This window comes from Nelusetta ayraudi, unplaced genomic scaffold, assembly GCF_046127955.1.
Source record: "Nelusetta ayraudi isolate G7.1 ecotype Tasmania unplaced genomic scaffold, CSIRO-AGI_Nayr_v1 ptg000079l, whole genome shotgun sequence".
In the NCBI taxonomy this organism is placed as follows: domain Eukaryota; kingdom Metazoa; phylum Chordata; class Actinopteri; order Tetraodontiformes; family Monacanthidae; genus Nelusetta; species Nelusetta ayraudi.
Window position 1 is genome coordinate 1,848,418 of NW_027466129.1, and position 17,191 is coordinate 1,865,608.

General features: G+C 45.8%; 1 protein-coding gene across 1 annotated transcript; it reads right to left on the bottom strand.

The window, feature by feature from the left end:
- Positions 1 to 1,044: 1,044 nt before the first annotated feature.
- Positions 1,045 to 16,456, bottom strand: LOC142899937 (autotaxin-like). The gene is made up of 26 exons (XM_076043896.1): positions 16,361 to 16,456; positions 16,078 to 16,186; positions 15,198 to 15,347; positions 14,930 to 15,055; positions 14,601 to 14,661; positions 14,366 to 14,463; positions 13,580 to 13,659; positions 13,310 to 13,429; positions 13,135 to 13,190; positions 12,145 to 12,210; positions 11,969 to 12,041; positions 11,777 to 11,885; positions 11,551 to 11,676; positions 11,231 to 11,262; positions 11,007 to 11,131; positions 10,842 to 10,920; positions 10,495 to 10,582; positions 10,149 to 10,324; positions 9,995 to 10,052; positions 9,396 to 9,509; positions 9,144 to 9,277; positions 8,562 to 8,706; positions 8,380 to 8,457; positions 7,897 to 8,032; positions 7,534 to 7,690; positions 1,045 to 2,037 (listed from the first exon to the last, which is right to left on the bottom strand). Exons 1-26 carry the CDS (start codon positions 16,376 to 16,378, stop codon positions 1,867 to 1,869), a joined length of 2,685 nt encoding a protein of 894 aa, XP_075900011.1. The 5' UTR covers positions 16,379 to 16,456; the 3' UTR covers positions 1,045 to 1,866.
- Between the last annotated feature and the right edge of the window lie 735 nt (positions 16,457 to 17,191).

Below are 17,191 nucleotides of genomic sequence, written 5' to 3' on the forward strand. Positions count from 1 at the left end.
TCACATTTTCTCTGTATCACTGATAGAAACGTTGACAACAAATACAGAAACTGCAATGTTTCATTTAATTTAACTTCCGACCTGAAAATAGAGATCAGAAGTTTGGTCAATGACAGAAATGCATTAAAAATATGTTTTAAACAAAGAAAAAAAGAAAGATTTAAAAATAAAATTTAAAATTGAGCAAATTTCCTTATCACAAGCGTGAGTCCATGCGATTATAGAATATATTAATCATCGGTTGACCTTTGGTCCTCTGGAGACAATATCATTGCACACTGGCAGTAAACGGAATAAAATGACACTATGGAATAATAATGTCCACTTTATTGATCTTAGATCACTAATACATTACCAATCAGTGTGAATAAAGCCAACTGGTGCAGAGTTTTATGAAGGAACATCTGGATGATGACGGTGGACCTTTAGACCTGTGTGAGAACCTTCATCCTCTGTGCTATGTGTTTATAGACTAACCCTTTATTGATCCACAGGAGAAATGTGCACTTACAGCAGCTTGATATACACAAAAACAAAGAGCAACAAACCCACTGTATTGTTTTCTTCACATCTACATTTCTGCTGAATTAAAGGTGAAAATTACAACAACAACAACAACAACGACAACAACGACAAACAAAAGCAACAGGTGAGTTTAATGGCTCAAACTTTTTGACTGGTGGGCCACATTGGTTTTAAAATTTGACAGAGGTGCCGGAGCAGGAGCAGATGGATGGAGTGTTTTGGTGAGCCACCTCATAGGAAGAAAATATATAGATAGATAGATAGATGAATACTTTATTAATCTCCAACAGAAATTTGCATAATCATGGGATATGTAGAAAACATGCTGCTTGTCAATTGAAAATAAACCAAAGCAAAGTTCCAAACAAAGTCTTTGAAGCCCTCTAGTATTTAGCTCTTTGTTGAAATTTCTTTTAAAACACTGAAAAAAAATGGATGAAATACAGCTATTTGATGACTAACTGACTAATATCATTTCTTAAAGTTGGGAGGGACAAAATAAAAAGTTTTAAAGGGGCTGCATATGGCCCCCAGCGCAGGCTGTGTCTCAATTCAGGGTCTGCATCCTTGAAGTATGCATTATGAAAGGAAGTTGCGTCATAGCACTGCGTGAAGGCTTGTCCCAATTCCCAAAAGTCCTTAGGACGCTCCAAATGCGTAGTCGAAATGCGCCCTTGTTTTAGCCGATTCCCAAGGCTACACCGCTACTATCCTTCTCATACTTCTGTATCCCACTGCTGCAAAGCATTGTGGGATCAAAGACACAACGGATAAATTTAAGTGTTGAAGTTTCACATGATATATCCAGTTTTTAACGTAGGGTTTTTACTTATTTGAACATCCAACAACATCGTTAGATGGCGAACCAATGGTTAGCTTGATGCTATAAAAACGGCACTTCTGGGGTTGGCCAGCAGGAGGGAACGGCGGTGACGCAACCAGGAAATACGCCGAAGGCTAGCCCGTCCCGTGTGGTTACCGGGGAGGCGGGGTTTGGGTTCGTCCTTCTCGGCCGGGTCCTGGAAGAACGCTTCCTTCAGACGGAGGACGCTTCCTTCGAAGGATGCAGACCCTGAATTGAGACACAGACTCAGGCTGACTGACTGACTGAGTTGTTCTAATTCTGCAGCCTTCAGTGGACCATCAATGAGAAGACGTGACATGCCCACATACTGCTGGTTAAACATGTGATCTGCTCCTCTGGGACTGTCATGGTCAATGGACCAGATGTTCATCCTCAGACTCCTTCTGTCCCATGTCTTTACTTTCACGATTTCAAATTCCATTCTAGTGTGTGTGTGTGTGTGTGTGTGTGTATGCATGTGCGTGCGTGTACGTGTCCTAGTTGTCGCCCTCAAAGGTGCTCAGGTGGGTCTTGAGGCGCAGGGTGCTGCTGTAGGTCAGGTTGGTGGAGCGGTAGAGGTCCAGGCCCGTCAGCAGCTCCACATCTCGCACCCGAGCCGTGTGGAGCTTCAGCAGCTCCTCCACCCAATGGGACTCATCCTCGCCGCTCTGCAGGGAGCATTGGGGGTGGAGCAAGAAACAGGAAGTAAGGAGGGTGAAATATTTCCTGTTCCGAGGCTGTTAGAGAAAGATAAAGATGCTTTTATATTTTATCTCATGATATGCTTATAATTGCTGCAAATAAAATTTAATAACCACAGCTTTGAAGCCGACATTCCACAGGAGAAAAACAAAGCAGGCCGGAGGGAAGACTTGGGTGCAAGGCTGCGAGGGAGTCAAGGAACAGCTTGATCGCACTTGGCTTGGGAGGCCAATTGTACGTACATAAGTCTTCTTCGTGATGACGTAAAGAGGAACGTGGGAGAAGAAGACGGTGTAACAAAACAGGAGACAGCCGGTACCTGTTTTTGCCAGGCTCAGCTCTACAGCAGAAACCACATTTTTTTGATACTAACGTGTGTCTCATCATCCAACCTTAGACTAATCCAACACATGTGACTAGGAACCGTCCTAATGATAATAAAAGAGGCTTTCAGCCGGAGGCAGTGGGGTAGATGGACTGTAACTGATGTTGCCCTGCGTCACTGCTCTCCTCGCGAGAAAGATATAATGACTCCTGTGTGTTTGTTTTATACTTTGTAGGTTTGAACCTGACAAGGCCGATGGTGGTGGAGGTCAGCCGGCCCTGTTTGCACTTGGTCACTTGTAACTGTTTTGGGGGATTGGATCACGAGAACGGATCTCGAAGCATCTGTTCGCACGTAGCATTAACATGCGTCTCGAGCGTGCCATTTGTGATCGCATCACACCCACACCCCCCCCCCCCCTTCCGAACCTATGCAAATGCAACATGCGTCATTTCCGTTTTTAACGACTGGGGGCAGTAAAGCGCAAAACCACGGCGAGTTTTACATGACAGTGAATAAGAATCAACTTCCTGTTTGCGGACCATATCAAGTCACTGGTTTTAATTCTACTGCAGCTCGTATGGATCCGAACGAGGAGTAACAACTGGTGGGACAGAGTGGTGACGACTTTATTTTCGGATCAACAGTGGCTGGCAAATTTTCGGAAGCAACGTCGCACATTTAATCACATATGTGGGGAAACTGCGACCGCTGCTCCGCTGACAAAATACGCTAATGCGGAATGAAATTTATTAGCATGCTAATAAACGAGTCTAACAAAAATGATTTGTTTTAGCTTCTTGTTTGTAACTTTATAATGACGACGCTGGGAGGTGGGGCGCCGACCAAGTACGTACACGGGTGGAGTAGGCGGTCCTTAATGTGGACTGAGCTCGCATTCTGTTTGCACGTCCGTGACAAATGCGTTTTTATGCGATGCGACTCCCAAAATTTTGGTATTCGGATGACAAAACGGATTTGGACTGTTTGCACTTGGTTACGTCGTGTGTTTTTTGCCGATCAGAATACGAAAAACGCATGAAATGACCAAGTGCAAACGGGCCGAGTGTCAGCCTGCTGCCATTACATTGCAGTCACACACTGAAATAGTATAGAATAGAATTGAACTGAATAGAATAGAGTAGTATAGAAGCTTTCAATAGAATAGAGTAGAATAGAATAATCCCCACATTGGGGAAATTTGCATAAATAAACCAACAATATAGTGCAAAAGAGAAGAAAAAATATATGAATTAGAAAGAAATAAAGAAATACAAATAAAAATGCTGAAAGAGTATGAAAGGAAAGACAACAAGAAAATAAATAAATGTAAAAAATAGTAATGACTAATGATGTGACTCACATGGTAATAACATGGGGACATAAGACATGATGTGACTCAAAGGAGTTTCATGGAAGTTATCAGTAACTCTGTTACTGTTATGTTACTGTTATTTCGTGGGCTGTTAGCAACCGGCAACAGTCAGCGTCATCAGAGTGAGACACAGTAATGCATGTCATTCTGATTGACTGGTTGATGGGTTTTTTTTTTAACAAAAGGAAAGGATCAGCAAAGAAGAAGAAAGAAAAGAAGCAGGAAGTCAAAGCTGCTCAGGTTCAGAGTGGAACCATTAGCCAGTTAGCCCAGTTAGTTAGCTAGTTAGCCAGGAGCTCCTGGTGGCTCCTGTGCAGGAACAGGAAGCAGAAGTTGCTCAGGGTCACCGAGTGGAGTGGGCGTGGCAGCAACACACACTGTTGCCTCAGGGGTTTTGTCCCTGCAACAAGGAACTCTCACACGACATCAAAGGATCAGCCGCAGGCCAGGGTGAAAGGTCACAAGTACAAAACAAAACAAAACAGAACAAACAACAACCGTTGCAGCACACAATATGACTTTACACCAAATCTCATCATTATTATTATTATTATTATTATTATTTTTCTTTTTGTACTTCTTTTATTCTCTTTACTATGAACAATGTTGTAGTTATTGTACTAATACTGTTCTTAATGTTGTGTAGTGGCATGTCTGAACGAGTCAGTAGGAACAGTCTTTAGTTGTGTGTGTGTGTGTGTGTGTGTGTGTGTGAGTGTGTGGGTGTGAGTGTGTGTGTGTGTGTGTCTGCGCGCGTATCTCCATATCTTCACTAGCAGCCTGCTGGGAAAGTGGGAGGTGTGACACAGACATAAGAAGGACAAGATAAGAAGGTTACATGAGGTTGAGGAGGAACATCTGAAGCAAAGATCAACAACACACACACACATACACACTCACTCACACACAGACACGTACACCAACAGAAATAACTCACCTCTCATGTGTTTTTCCATGCCATGTAATTTACCAACCACCCGCCCGCCCGTCGACCCACCCACACATTCTTTGACTACGATTTCAGCAAATCGTTTTTATATTTCTCCTATTTTGCACCACAATCTACTGAACTTCGGTTCAGTTATTTTCCAACCCACCCCATCAACTTCATCCCACTCCATTCCACTTGCCTGCTTACGCCTAACTGGCTGCGTATAAAGACTCCTGCTCGCCACACATTCCTTGCCAGATTGTTCTTTACCTTTCCGCACGCAAGACTCACCAGCAATATTTCCAGACTGACTTGACTTCCTGTTCCTGTCAACCGTGCCTGCTGCTGATTAAAGACGCTTTCAACATCACCTGTGTGTCTCCTGTTCCCAAACACACCTGTTTCATATTATTTACCTAATGCGTCTTTCGACCCAATTTTGACTCCTTTAGCCTTTATTCATTATTCAAGTCAGGGCCGGTGAAAAAATGTACTGATGCAAAGATTAAAGCTAAAAACGTTCAGGTTTTAGCAGCTGAAAATGGGAGGTAACGACGATGCTGCTGATTTTGCGTCCAGTTTGAGTCTGAGTGTATTCAGTGTGTGTGTGTGTGTGTGTCTGAGAACATTGTGTGGACAGTTGCTGCTGTTGGGAGACACTGAGATGTGATGTGTGTGACCTCACTGACCTCTCTGACCTGACCCAACTTCCGCCCAGTTCGCACCGGCGCCTGCTTCCTTTCGGCGCCAGTGCTAACCACTGGTGTCGGTCGTACACGCAGCGGCGCCGGTGCTAACCACTGGTGTCGGTCCTACACGCAGCGGCGCCGGTGCTAACCACTGGTGTCGGTCGTACACGCAGCGGTGCGCACCTCTGTTCGCTGCTTGCGACGTGCATTTATCATTTCTCTATCATCTGCGCCTCTGCTCTATTTTGTGCGCGAGCCGCGAGCGATGCGCATCAATTGGACAGGAAGCCGCTCAAAGGAAAAAAAAATTGAAAATCTGGTTAATTTTCAAAATAAAAGCAATTTTCAAAAATGAAATACTGCGAATGACAAATTCGATCATATTTGTGTACGTTATATTTGTCGGTATCTTGTATTAGAGTGCGAGAGTGATCAAGCGCGACAGTGAGCAACAGAGTGGGCCGGCTACGGGGCGGGGTGGGTTTCAGGGCGTCGCAAACAAACAGGGAAAGAGCAAGAGAGAAGAGGCAGAGTGGATTTATTGAGAAGTCAAGATGGATGACGTAAAATTTATCTTGAAAGCGGAGAAGTGGAGGGAGTTGTCTGAATGTGTCAGCTGAGCAGGCTGCGGCCCGCGCACAATTTTTGCAGGCGGGCCGCTTCGGCGTCGAGTGTGAACCGGCTGGATGTGAAGAGGGGGCGATGTTACGACACCTCATCCAGATGAGGATCGACAGCCAGCCAGAGGCCTCGATGTTTGGTCAGAAATTTCTTGTTGTACAGAATTTCCTTGGAAAACTCGAGTTGCAGCCAAGCAGTCCAAACACTGAGAGCCAGCAGCGGTTAGCAGAGTGTCCCCGTCATTCAGGGAGGACTGAGGAGGTTCTAACTCCGTCTCCTCCACTGAGTCGCTTCTTTTAAAGTTATTGAAGAATTCAGCATTTAAATTTAAATTTAAATTAAAAAGCTTAACGGGCCGCATATAGACCCTGGGCCGTAGTTTGCCTCCCATACCTATTTTAGTCAGTCTCTTCTGGTTACCAAGAGAAATAATAATAATAATAGTAATAAATAACAAGAGTGAGAGGCCAGAAATCACAGCTATTAATAATGTATGCCAGTTTAAACTGTCAAATATTAACTGTTATTACTGGGAAGATTTATGAAGCTGGACCCATTGGCGCAGGAACTGCGTCACTTTAGAAGGAATTGTGTGTGTGTTTTTTAAGGATTATGATTAATCACGCCAGTTATGAAAGATTCAATCTTTGCATTTTTTAAAACAAAAACAAAAAAAACAACATTTTTTTTAGTCGCGACAGAGTGCGTTAGAATTCTTGAAACAGAGCGGCGGTGCCGCCCCCTTCTGAAGACATTGCGGGCCTCGCTGTTGTCTTGAAGAACAACTGGAGAAAGAAAACCACTCCTTCATTGCTAGTATGAATACGAGCTTTAAAGGTCAAAACTCTGAGAGTACATTTTTTATATTTTGGGATCCATTTGTGCAGAAACACCGTCACTTTTGAAGGAGAATGTTTTTTTTTTTTTTAGGGACACAACATTCATTCATTAATCACAATTAATTATTAATAAATCAGTTTTCTTTTTTATAAACATCTTTTAGATAATAATAATAATAATAGTAATCATAATAATAGCAAAAGCAATGATGAAAATAATCTGTCTATTCATCCGTTCACCCATTCATCCATTATGATTATTGTTATTTTCTATTATGAGATATGCATGTAGGGTGGGATTATTGTTACTATTGATATGATTATTGTTATTAAGAGTATCGTCACTATTGCTACTGAAAATCAATCAATCCGTCAATGTTTGTTTCCTTTGTTCCCTCTTCTGTAATCAGCCCCGCCTTTTTAATTGCCTCCCTTTTTATTTATTTATTTTATGTCTATTTACCCTTTTCTCTGTCTGATGATGATAGTATGTATCATTCTACATTAGAACTAAAATTTTGAAACTGCTCTATGTACAATTGACACAGCCACACCCATTATTGTTATTGTTCGTTATTAGATGATTGACGTGATTCTCAGTGAGACTGAGTGCGTCAGCACTCTAGAGACAGAGCGGTGGTGGTGCTGCCCCCTGCTGGAGCTTGTGGCTCCCCACACTCACGTTGCAGGCCTCGCTGTTGTCCTCCCGGTGCGGCAGCAGGAAGGAGAAGACGTCCAGCGGCCCGTCGCACTCGTCCACCGTCTGGTTCTGCTCCCGGCACGTCGTCACCACCGTGAAGAAGTGGGTGGGCACGGTGAGCCCCTCCCTTCGAGAGAACCTGCCCGAGGTCAGAGGTCAAAGATCAGGGCACCGGGACTTGCTTTAAAACCGACAGGTCGTCTGCTGCTCGTGGCTCAAAAAAAGGTTTGTGATTGGTGGCACCGTTGTTCACTGACACACTGACTCATTGACACACTGACTCACTGACACACTGACTCATTGACACACTGACTCACTGACACACTGACTCATTGACACACTCACTCTCTAATCAGCTGGGCGGAGTCTCTGTGGCCGTCGTAGTCGTGGTCAAACACTGGACCCACCAGGACGTTGATGCCGCTGCCACTTTGGGCTGCGTAGCGCCTCAACAGCGCCCCCTGGAGGTAGCCCCATACTCCTGCAAACAGGTGAACAGGTATACATTTAAGGGGCATCTATATGTATATACTGTATGTTTATATGCATATATATACATATATTGAATATATAGAAGTTTTTTTCCTTAAGAATGTGTATACTGTAGATGTACACACATACATAGAAATGTACATATCCATAAAAATATATATGAACATATGTATATATGTATACAGATATACATATACACATACATATTGAATATATGGAAGTTTTTTTATCTTTTTAGACAGACAGACAGACAGACACACACACACACACACACACACACACACACATATGTATAGATATACACGCACACCCACACACTCACACACACACACTCACTCTTAAAGGCTGGGTACATGGGGACGGTGTTGGTGATGAGCGAAGCGTCGAATCTGGACTCCGCAGACGATGCCAGCTCTGTGGAAGGGAACCCAGTCAGTGTGTGTGTGTGTGTGTGTGCGTGTGTGTGTGTGTGTGTGTGTGTGTGTGTGTGTGGTGCCCCCCCCCCCTGCAGGGTTCACCTGGAGGGAAGAGGAAGCTGAAGGACAGCTGGTTGTGGAGGCTGTAGGCCCTGCAGCTCTGGCTGTGAGCGCCGGACACCCTGGAGTCCACCCGGACACAGGGGGCGCTAGAGGACGAGACGTCCTGGGTGGGAGGCAAGTCCTCCTGGGGACACGACATCAGTAACAACACAGCAAACCAGGAGAGCAGAGCTGCACCTCACCCTTTGGGTTCTGGTTTTACACTCCTTTATCATGGACTTCAGGATTGTTCACTGTTTATTCAAGACGTAAGTCATTCAAATCAATTATTTTCTATATTTATTCCTGTCTTTCTGCACCCTTTGATTCAGGAGTGTGGAATGTTTGTGTTAGAGTTTAATTATTTGCTTTGAACTCAATGAATGAAACAGAAGAAGAAAGTTGGTTCGGCTTGGAGCCTCTTAAGCACTGAGCAAACACTGTTTCTTCTTCTTCTTTTTCTTCTTCTTCTTCTTCTTCTTCTTCTTCTTCTTCTTCTTTCTTCTTCTTTCATCTTCTACTACTTTTTTCCTTCTTCTTCAGCGTGAGTGTGAGTGTGTGTGTGTCTGTGTGTGTCCCTACCTGCAGGGTGTAGGAGGTCCACAGCGGCATGGCCAGCTCTTTGCTGTAGCCACTGATGAACTCCAGGTGATGCAGCAAACTGTACTGGGTGTCAAACATCACGGAGGGACGGCCGAATGGCAGCTGGGTGCTGTCTGCACACACACACACACACACACACACACACACACACACACACACACACACACAGCAGTGCTCAGACCCTCCCAGGTGTGAAGACAGGAAGTGAGGAGGTCCTGGTGGGGGTCTCACTGTGCAGCAGGCCGCAGTGTCGGGACATCCAGGGTTTAGACGAGACCTCTGGACCCTCCTGCTCTTCCTCGTCCTCCTCCTCTTCTCCAGACCAGATCTCTGACAACCAGGCCGCTGGCAGAGCAGAGGGAGAAGGAGGAGGTCAGTGCACCGTTTCTGAAACAGAAGCCTTCCTGGTGCTGCTGCTGCAGGTTAAACACAACATCTCCGCTGCCATCCTGAGTGGATCATCAGGCCTATACTGCCCCCTCCTGGCCAACCTTTCAACTTGTTGGTCTCTCGTGTCTGAGTAAAAGAACAAAACATGTTTTCTTTTCTTTTTGAAATGTTCACGCTACTCTGCAACTGAGTATTCAAGACATTGAACTGGTACATGCTTAAGGAGGAAGATGTTTGCTGTTTCCTACAAGTGCACACTGTCAGGACTCAAACAAGAAAATGCAAGGACAATCACCTTTAATTCTGCTATACTGTACTATTTGCCTGCCTGTTCCAAGTGAAGATGCAATTGAAATTTTCACACTTGAGTTGAACATCAGTCAATGACAGCAAGTCAAATAGTGATTCACAGCTTCTCGGAGACATTGTGAGGAACCTACAGTGAGCGCCGGCTCCTCCCACTGACGGCCTGCAGGCTTCGAACACCAGCAGCTCCTCCTGGAGGCCAGAGGAACAAGGTTCAGGTCAGTAGTGACTTTCTGTGTGTGTGTGTGTATGAGTGAGTGTGTTGGTGCTAAAGGTGTGACCTCTGACCTGCTGATGACAGCTGCAATCCAGAAGGTCGTGGTCATCCTCGGAGGTCGGCGGCTGCAGCGGCTCTGGCGGCGTGACCTCCTGCGGCCTGGTGGGGTGGAAGGGCGCCACCTTCAGGATGTGGTTGAGGCTTCCGTGCGTCCCGTTGTTGGGCGCCGGCTCCAAGCCCAGCACATCTGAGGACCACCGGGACGGGAGAAGACAGGAGGAGTCGAGAGAAGTCAGGAGCTTTTAAAAAGTCTGGGAACTTCAAAACATTCAGGAGGCTGATGAAAGCCTCAATTTGACCCCGTAAAAAAAGGAAAAGTTCTTTTAATGAAATGTGTGAACAGACAACACATCTTACCGCACATGAGGTTGTAAACTTCGATATTTTCAAACTCCGGAACTCTCTTCATGAACTGGAAGTCTGGACCGTGAGCTGTGAAGATGGACTAAAGGCGAGAGAAGGAAGAGAAGGAAGCTGTGGAGGTGTGGAGTGTGGTGTGGTGTTGTATTCTATTGTTGTTTTGTGGTGTGTTGCTGTTGTGTTGTGTTGTATTTTGTTGCATTGTGTAGAGTTGTATTGTGGTGTTGTGTTGTCTTGTTGTATAAACGTTGTTTATTGTTGTTCTATTGTGTGGTGTAGTGCAGTGTAGTGTATTGTAGTGTAGCGTTGTTGTGTTGTGTGGTTGTGTAGTGTAGTGCAGGCACCCTCATGCCCATCAGCTTGCTGTCGAAGCCGTGGTCGCCGTAGGAGCCGCAGGGCGGGACGCCCACTTTGGGCATCGACCTGAGAGGAAAGACAGGAGCAGAGATGAATAGACTGAGCAGCAGGAGGAAGAGGAGGAAGAGGAGGGGGCGTGGCCGAGAGGTCACCTGACGTGCCACTTGTTCTCCACCAGCAGCTGGACGTCCTCGATGCGGTGGTGGTTGGCGTAGTGCAGCCTCTTGGGCAGGTGCTGCTTCAGGTACGGCCTGAAGTGCTGCTGAGGCTTCTTGCACTGAAAGGGAGAAAAAAAACAACTTCCTGTTTGAGCCACGGCGATGGCGGTGCCCTCCGAAAGGCCTCTGGCTGCTGCTGCGTTGGTTGGTTTACTTACTGTGAGGTTGGCCACCAGGTCTTTAGGGTCGTCTGAGGAGGGAGAGGAGGAGACGAGCAAGGATGGGGAGGAGGAGGAAGGGTAGGTGGAAGGATGTAAGGGGGAGTGGGAGGAGGAAGAGGAGGAGGAGGAGGAGGAAGAGGAGGAGGAAGAAGAGGTGTTGGATGAAGAGGAGGAAGAGGAGGAGGAAGAGGAGGCAGAGGAGAAGGAGAAAGCGACATGAAGAAGAAAACACCAGGTCAGCTTCTGATTGGTCGATTTGGTCCTGAACAAGGTGTGTGTGTGTGTTTGTGTGTGTGTGTGTGTGTGTGTGGTCCTACAGGTGGGGGAGGAGGGGTCACGGGGTCGGATGCGGCCCAGCGAGCCGTAGATCATCATGATGTCGCTGACGTTGACAGGGTAGTCACTCAGGTACTCCTTCCAGTCGCAGTGGGCGTCCTCAATACCTGGCGGGGGCAGGTGAGAGAGGGGTGTGGTCAGGAGATCGGCGAGGGGCGGGGGTCAGCTGGAGGTCAGCTGGGGAGGCGGAGAATGGGGGTGCAATACCGTGGTCCCCCAGCAGGATGACGTTGGCGCAGCGGTGCAGCTGCAGCTGCTTCAGGCCGTCCATCACCTGACCGATGAGGTCATCAAGGGCCTTCAGGGGGTGCCGGAGCTATGGAGGAGGAGGGAGGTCAGAGGTCAGTAAGGTCAGAGGTCAGAGAGGTCAGAGAGGTCAGTAGCAGTGGCCCCGCCCACCTCGTCCTTGTAGGGGCCGTACTGATGGCCGGCGCTGTCGGGCTGCTTGGAGTGGATGGTGTAGACGTGAGGCCTGCACACAACACAACAACAACACAGTAACAACAACAACAACAATGCAACATTGTCATCTCTGCAGGTGCAGCCTGAGGAAGATGTGAGCAGCTCAGACCAACCTCTGGTCTTCAGGCAGCTGCAGCCAACGCATCAGAGTCAAGATCTTAGTCTCCACTGGGATCAACCTTCACACAGACAGACAGACAGACAGCAGGAACAGAACACTGAAAAAAACTCAACTGAACCAGCAGTGTGTCCAGTGTGTAAAACTTAGCTTGATTTATGATTTCTTTATTATTCTTTATTATTAAGCTTGATATGCTGCCCATACCATACTGTATATATATATGTATATATGTATAAGAATATACATAGAACAATAAAAGCCTTGCAACGCTATATTTCTAAGGAAGCCTGGTGTGGACGATCAAGCTGCCTGAGCGTAGCTTTTGTATTTTGGGTGAACGTTGGCATCCTCAAATAAACCAACGAAGAAGAAGAAGAAGAAGAAGAAGAAGAAGAAGAAGAAGAAGAAGAAGGTTGATGAGGGATCCAGGTTTGGGAGCGCAGGCAACTGTAGTTCACTGGCAAACTCAAGGGAGGGAGGGTACAGAGTACCAAAGGGTATGCAACCACATGATGTCCTCGTAAAACATCTCCTAGTATTACACATCGGACCTTTTATCAGGCTGTCAGCTAGGATTTGTAATTTAATTTTACTTTATCTGATGTTGTTGCCTTGAATTCACCGTTTGTAATCAATATATTTATTTTTAAAGTTAAAGTTCATTTATTTTAACTCTACTGCCCACTTAATTTTATTTATCTAAGCCGCTTTGAGTTGCCTTTTGGTTTATAAATAACAATTTGATATGAATGGATTTGATTTGAGAAATGTTTAAGCTTTAAATGACTCTATGTAGAATGCTTGTAAAATAATCCATAAATATCAAAATAGTTTTTCTTCATACTCTCTAAATATTTTTTATTTTATTTCTTTATTACTTTTTAATTGATATCATTTTGCTTCCTTTTCACTATATCATTGCTGTTTGGGATTAATTAATAAATGCTTTCTATTCTATTCTATTCTAATCTGTGAGCCGTACGCTGGCCAGTGGAAGATTCCGGCTCTCAGTCCTTGTCTTCTGGCAGTCTTCCAGATCTGCAGGGCGGAGAGACCGAGATGCAGTTGAAGGTCATCAGAAGGTCATCAGCAGTGATGGTTCTCCACAGTTTCAGATCCAGACTGAGCTCAGGTTGACTTCAGAGAGGTGCACTCACAGGTTCTCCTCCCAGCCAGTGGTCGTGCATCTTCTCTGCTGTGTCCAGCGAGAAGGTGATGTTGTAGAGCGGGTCGTGCACCGTGTTTCCCACAATGCCGTGGGACTCTGGGTAGAGGCCCTGGCGGTGATGGAGACAGACAGACAGATAGACAGCAGAGGACCACAGTGAGACAACCAACATTGAGTTCATCCTGGTCCAAACTTCTAAACCAAGCAGTCGAGATGAGGAGATGGATGAGACATTTTGGAGGGAGGTTGGAGGTCCTACCGTAACCAGGGTGTAGAGGTTGGGGAAGGACTTGGTGGGGTAGACCGGCCGGATGTAGCGGGCCGACGTTCCGCACGTCACTGACACCAAAACACAATGACGGCGTTCAATCCAGTTCAAGGTCCAGCATGTAAAATTTTTGAGGACACCTGGCATTTAAATCATCCCTACCTTGATGGTTTACTGCGTAATATTTGGATATTTTCAAGAATAAACAGCCACGTGAAGTAGTTATGTTTTAGATTGCAGCGCTCTTTAACTTCAGTGCCGTTAGGGACTCTGTACCCTCCCCCTCTGGAGCTTGCCAGTGAACTACTGTGGCCTTCTAGTACAAACCTGGATACTCCATTCACCTTAACGATAATAACAATAATAATAATAATAATAATAATAATAATAATAATAATAATAATAATACATTTTATTTGTAGGTTTATTTGAGGACGCCACCATTCACCCTAATCACAAAATGCGCCGTCAGGCAGCTGGATTGTCCACACCAGACTTCTTTAGAGATATGGTGGTGCAAGATGGCAGCTAACTGGATGCAAGACCCTTACTGATCTATGGATATTCTTATACATATATGAGAGCCGTTCAAAGGGTAGGAAAACTGAATCACTTTTATTGTGCCGCGAGTGTACACTTTTACTAATGTATTTATGGGCAGCATGTTAAACTTTTACCAATGTAAAAATCATAATTTAAGCAAATATTAAGCACTGGACCTTTAAAGGTCAGAAGAGACCAGAGGAAGAGGAGTGCTTGGACAGGAGTGACACGTACTGAGTTTGTGGATGTTGGGCAACACTTTGGGGCCAAAGTTGAGGTAGGAGGCCCTGAAGCCGTCCAGACACAGGTAGATAAGCGGAGGACTGGAGAACCTGAGGGAGGAGGAGGAGAACGAGAAGAAGAAGAAGAAGAAGAAGAAGAAGAAGAAGAAGAAGAAGAAGAAGAAGAAGAAGTGGAGTGAGACCCTCATTGAAGTCCTCAAGTCCTGGACTGTGACCCTCAGACTCACCCTGCAGGACACTCTGGAGTCTGGATCTCCTCACAGTCTCCTTGCACCCATGGGCTCTCACCTGCAGAGGGAGACAGATTGTGAGTGTGTGTGTGTGTGTGAGTGTGTGTGTGTGTGTGTGTGCACGCATATTATTTTTCTGTAAGTCCCACATTATTTCTGTCATTGGCTTCAAGACACCTTTAAAAAACCTGGTGTGCGCAAGGCGCCACCGAGTGGGCTTTTAAGACATGACCCATAAAACCAGTCAAAGGCAGATCCCCCCCTCCCCCCGGAGTTGTTTCCACATGAGAGTAGAACGTTCGTGGTGAAGGACGAGGATCAGCAACCTTTGCAGGTGGACTGGTAGTTGGAGCAGCAGTCTCCTCTCTCTAGACAGTCCTGAGAGCAATGGCAGGCGTGCTCCTCGTCCCGCTCCTCCCCACAGCGGTCTGGGGTGCACTCAAAGCCGCCCTCTAGAGGCATGAGGATGATTAAACCAGGGACTTTAATTAGCGAGATTCCTGATCGAAAAAATTGCTGCAGTGTTATAAAACACAGTGGACTGGTGCTGAAAGAGGAGGAGCAGCAGCTGAGGAGGAACCAGGAGGGGCTCACCTGTTTTTACACACTGCTCCTCGAAGTCGGAGCAGCAGCTGAAGTAGTGCTGACAGTGGCTGTCGCACCTGCATCCGGGAGGCTCCACCTCCTCCAGCTCATAGCACCGCCCCTTGCAGGAACCGGCCAAGGGGTTCCACTCCGGGCCCACTGGGCAAGGGGTGGGAGCAGAAAGCATGAGCAGTCAAGAAGAAGAAGAAGAAGAAGAAGAAGAAGAAGAAGAAGAAGAAGAAGAAGAAGAAAATTATTTTTTTTACATGCACAATTTTATTACATTTTCCCCACTTTGATACAATAAAAAGAAAAAATAAGGTGCTAATGTTTTACAAGAAAGTAAAGATTTGTAAATATATAGAACCACACAGATGAGAAGAAAATACACACATACACACTCATACATACACCAAGGTTAACATAAATTGATAACTTAAACAAACAAACAAAGACAACATTGAATCTCTTGGAAAATCAGTAAAGAATAAATCATCATTTAAAATTGCACATGAAATGGTTTTTCAGCTCCAGAAGAAGAAGAAGAAGAAGAAGAAGAAGAAGATAGAACCAGTAGCTTGTCAAACCCAGTGTTCCCCCAGTCTGCAGGACATGGACTCTTGCAATGCCAATTTCAGCAGATGGGGGGCGCACTAGGTGCTGTTTCCCCCTTGATGTTACCGAGCTGGTTCCCATGGCCAGAAGGTAGAACCAGGTCCAGAGTGTTGCAGGACCTGGTTCATTCTTAAGCACCCCGACCCCCAAGTCAAATCCAGTAGAACAGTAAAACCCAGTCAAAACCAGTCAAACCTGGTCTGACCTAGTCATTGTCTCCAGTCCTACACACCACCACAGTGAAGATGTGGGCAGCCGAGGCTCGGTTCCTTACCCTGAGTGTAGAAAACTGGATGGTCCTCTCCATCCACAAAGCCAGTGTCTCCTGGAGAGAAGGCTCTGCTGACGTGAGCTGCCCAGCAGCAGCACAGGACCACCAGGACCTGCAGAGAAGCAGCAGCATCTATCAGCTCCACCAGACAGCCTCTGGATCAGCAACAGTGAAGTCCTGCCAGGCCAAACAATCGAGCTCCGAACCGGGACTCATCTCACATTTCAGGCGAAAACAGAAAAAAACAGCTGCTTGTAAAGAATATCATTCTACAGTCCTACTGTACCAGGTTGGCTGCAGTCATGGTCCTCAGCAGGTAGTCGGTGCTCCAAATTAGATTCTGATGTGAGCAGAAGTTGGAAGGTCTCCGTCTCTCGGTCAGAGGGGCAGGAAGCAGGAGTGACAGTGAGAGGGAGTTAAATATTTAAATGTGTGATTTTCAAACTGTGCGGATGGGGGTGGGGTGGGGGGGACTCCTTGGATCAATATTTGGTCACGTGGATGGAGGGAAAACTGAGGTGCCGTCATGCCACACCTGTGTTGTGTTCTGTGGGTTAGACAGACAGAGCAGGCTAGCACTTGGCTAGGCTAGCACTAGGCTAGGCTAACAGATCCTCTAACACAGGGGTCACCAATGTGGTAGAGCCCCGCCCCCAAGGACCAAATGAGTGGCCCCCCTGCAGGCCTGCTCTGAAAATAGCACAACTCGTTGAGCTGCAACCTAAAATTCAGTTTTACTCAACCTTGTTAAGTCATTGTTTATAATTACTGAGATTTCAAGAACGTGATCAGTTATCAGGCTAATGGAGAAAATGTGTTATTTTATTATTAGTTTAGTAAACAAGTTGCCCTTTGTATGACTCCTGAAGTCGCTAACACCAACAATTGGAGCCATTTTTGCATATTTCTTTTGGTAATAATAATTTGCACTGCGTGGTGGATTTCTACCCAAATCCATCAACACAAACCAGTGGCCAATGAGTGACAAGACCACCACTAATAATCAAGACATCAAGAAACAAGAATATAAAGACCAAACATTTAATAATAAAGAATATCAGGACATGAACAACTGCTGTTTTTTCTTCTTTAGTAAATCACCAGATGACCTTGACCT

Excerpts from the sequence above, each read along its gene's own strand:
- LOC142899937 (XM_076043896.1), bottom strand. Across the intron at positions 12,211-13,134 it reads GGAATCTTCCACTGGCCAGC|GTTGATCCCAGTGGAGACTA; the intron begins GTACGGCTCACA and ends GTCTGTGTGAAG. Across the intron at positions 11,886-11,968 it reads ACGGCCCCTACAAGGACGAG|CTCCGGCACCCCCTGAAGGC; the intron begins GTGGGCGGGGCC and ends CCTCCTCCATAG.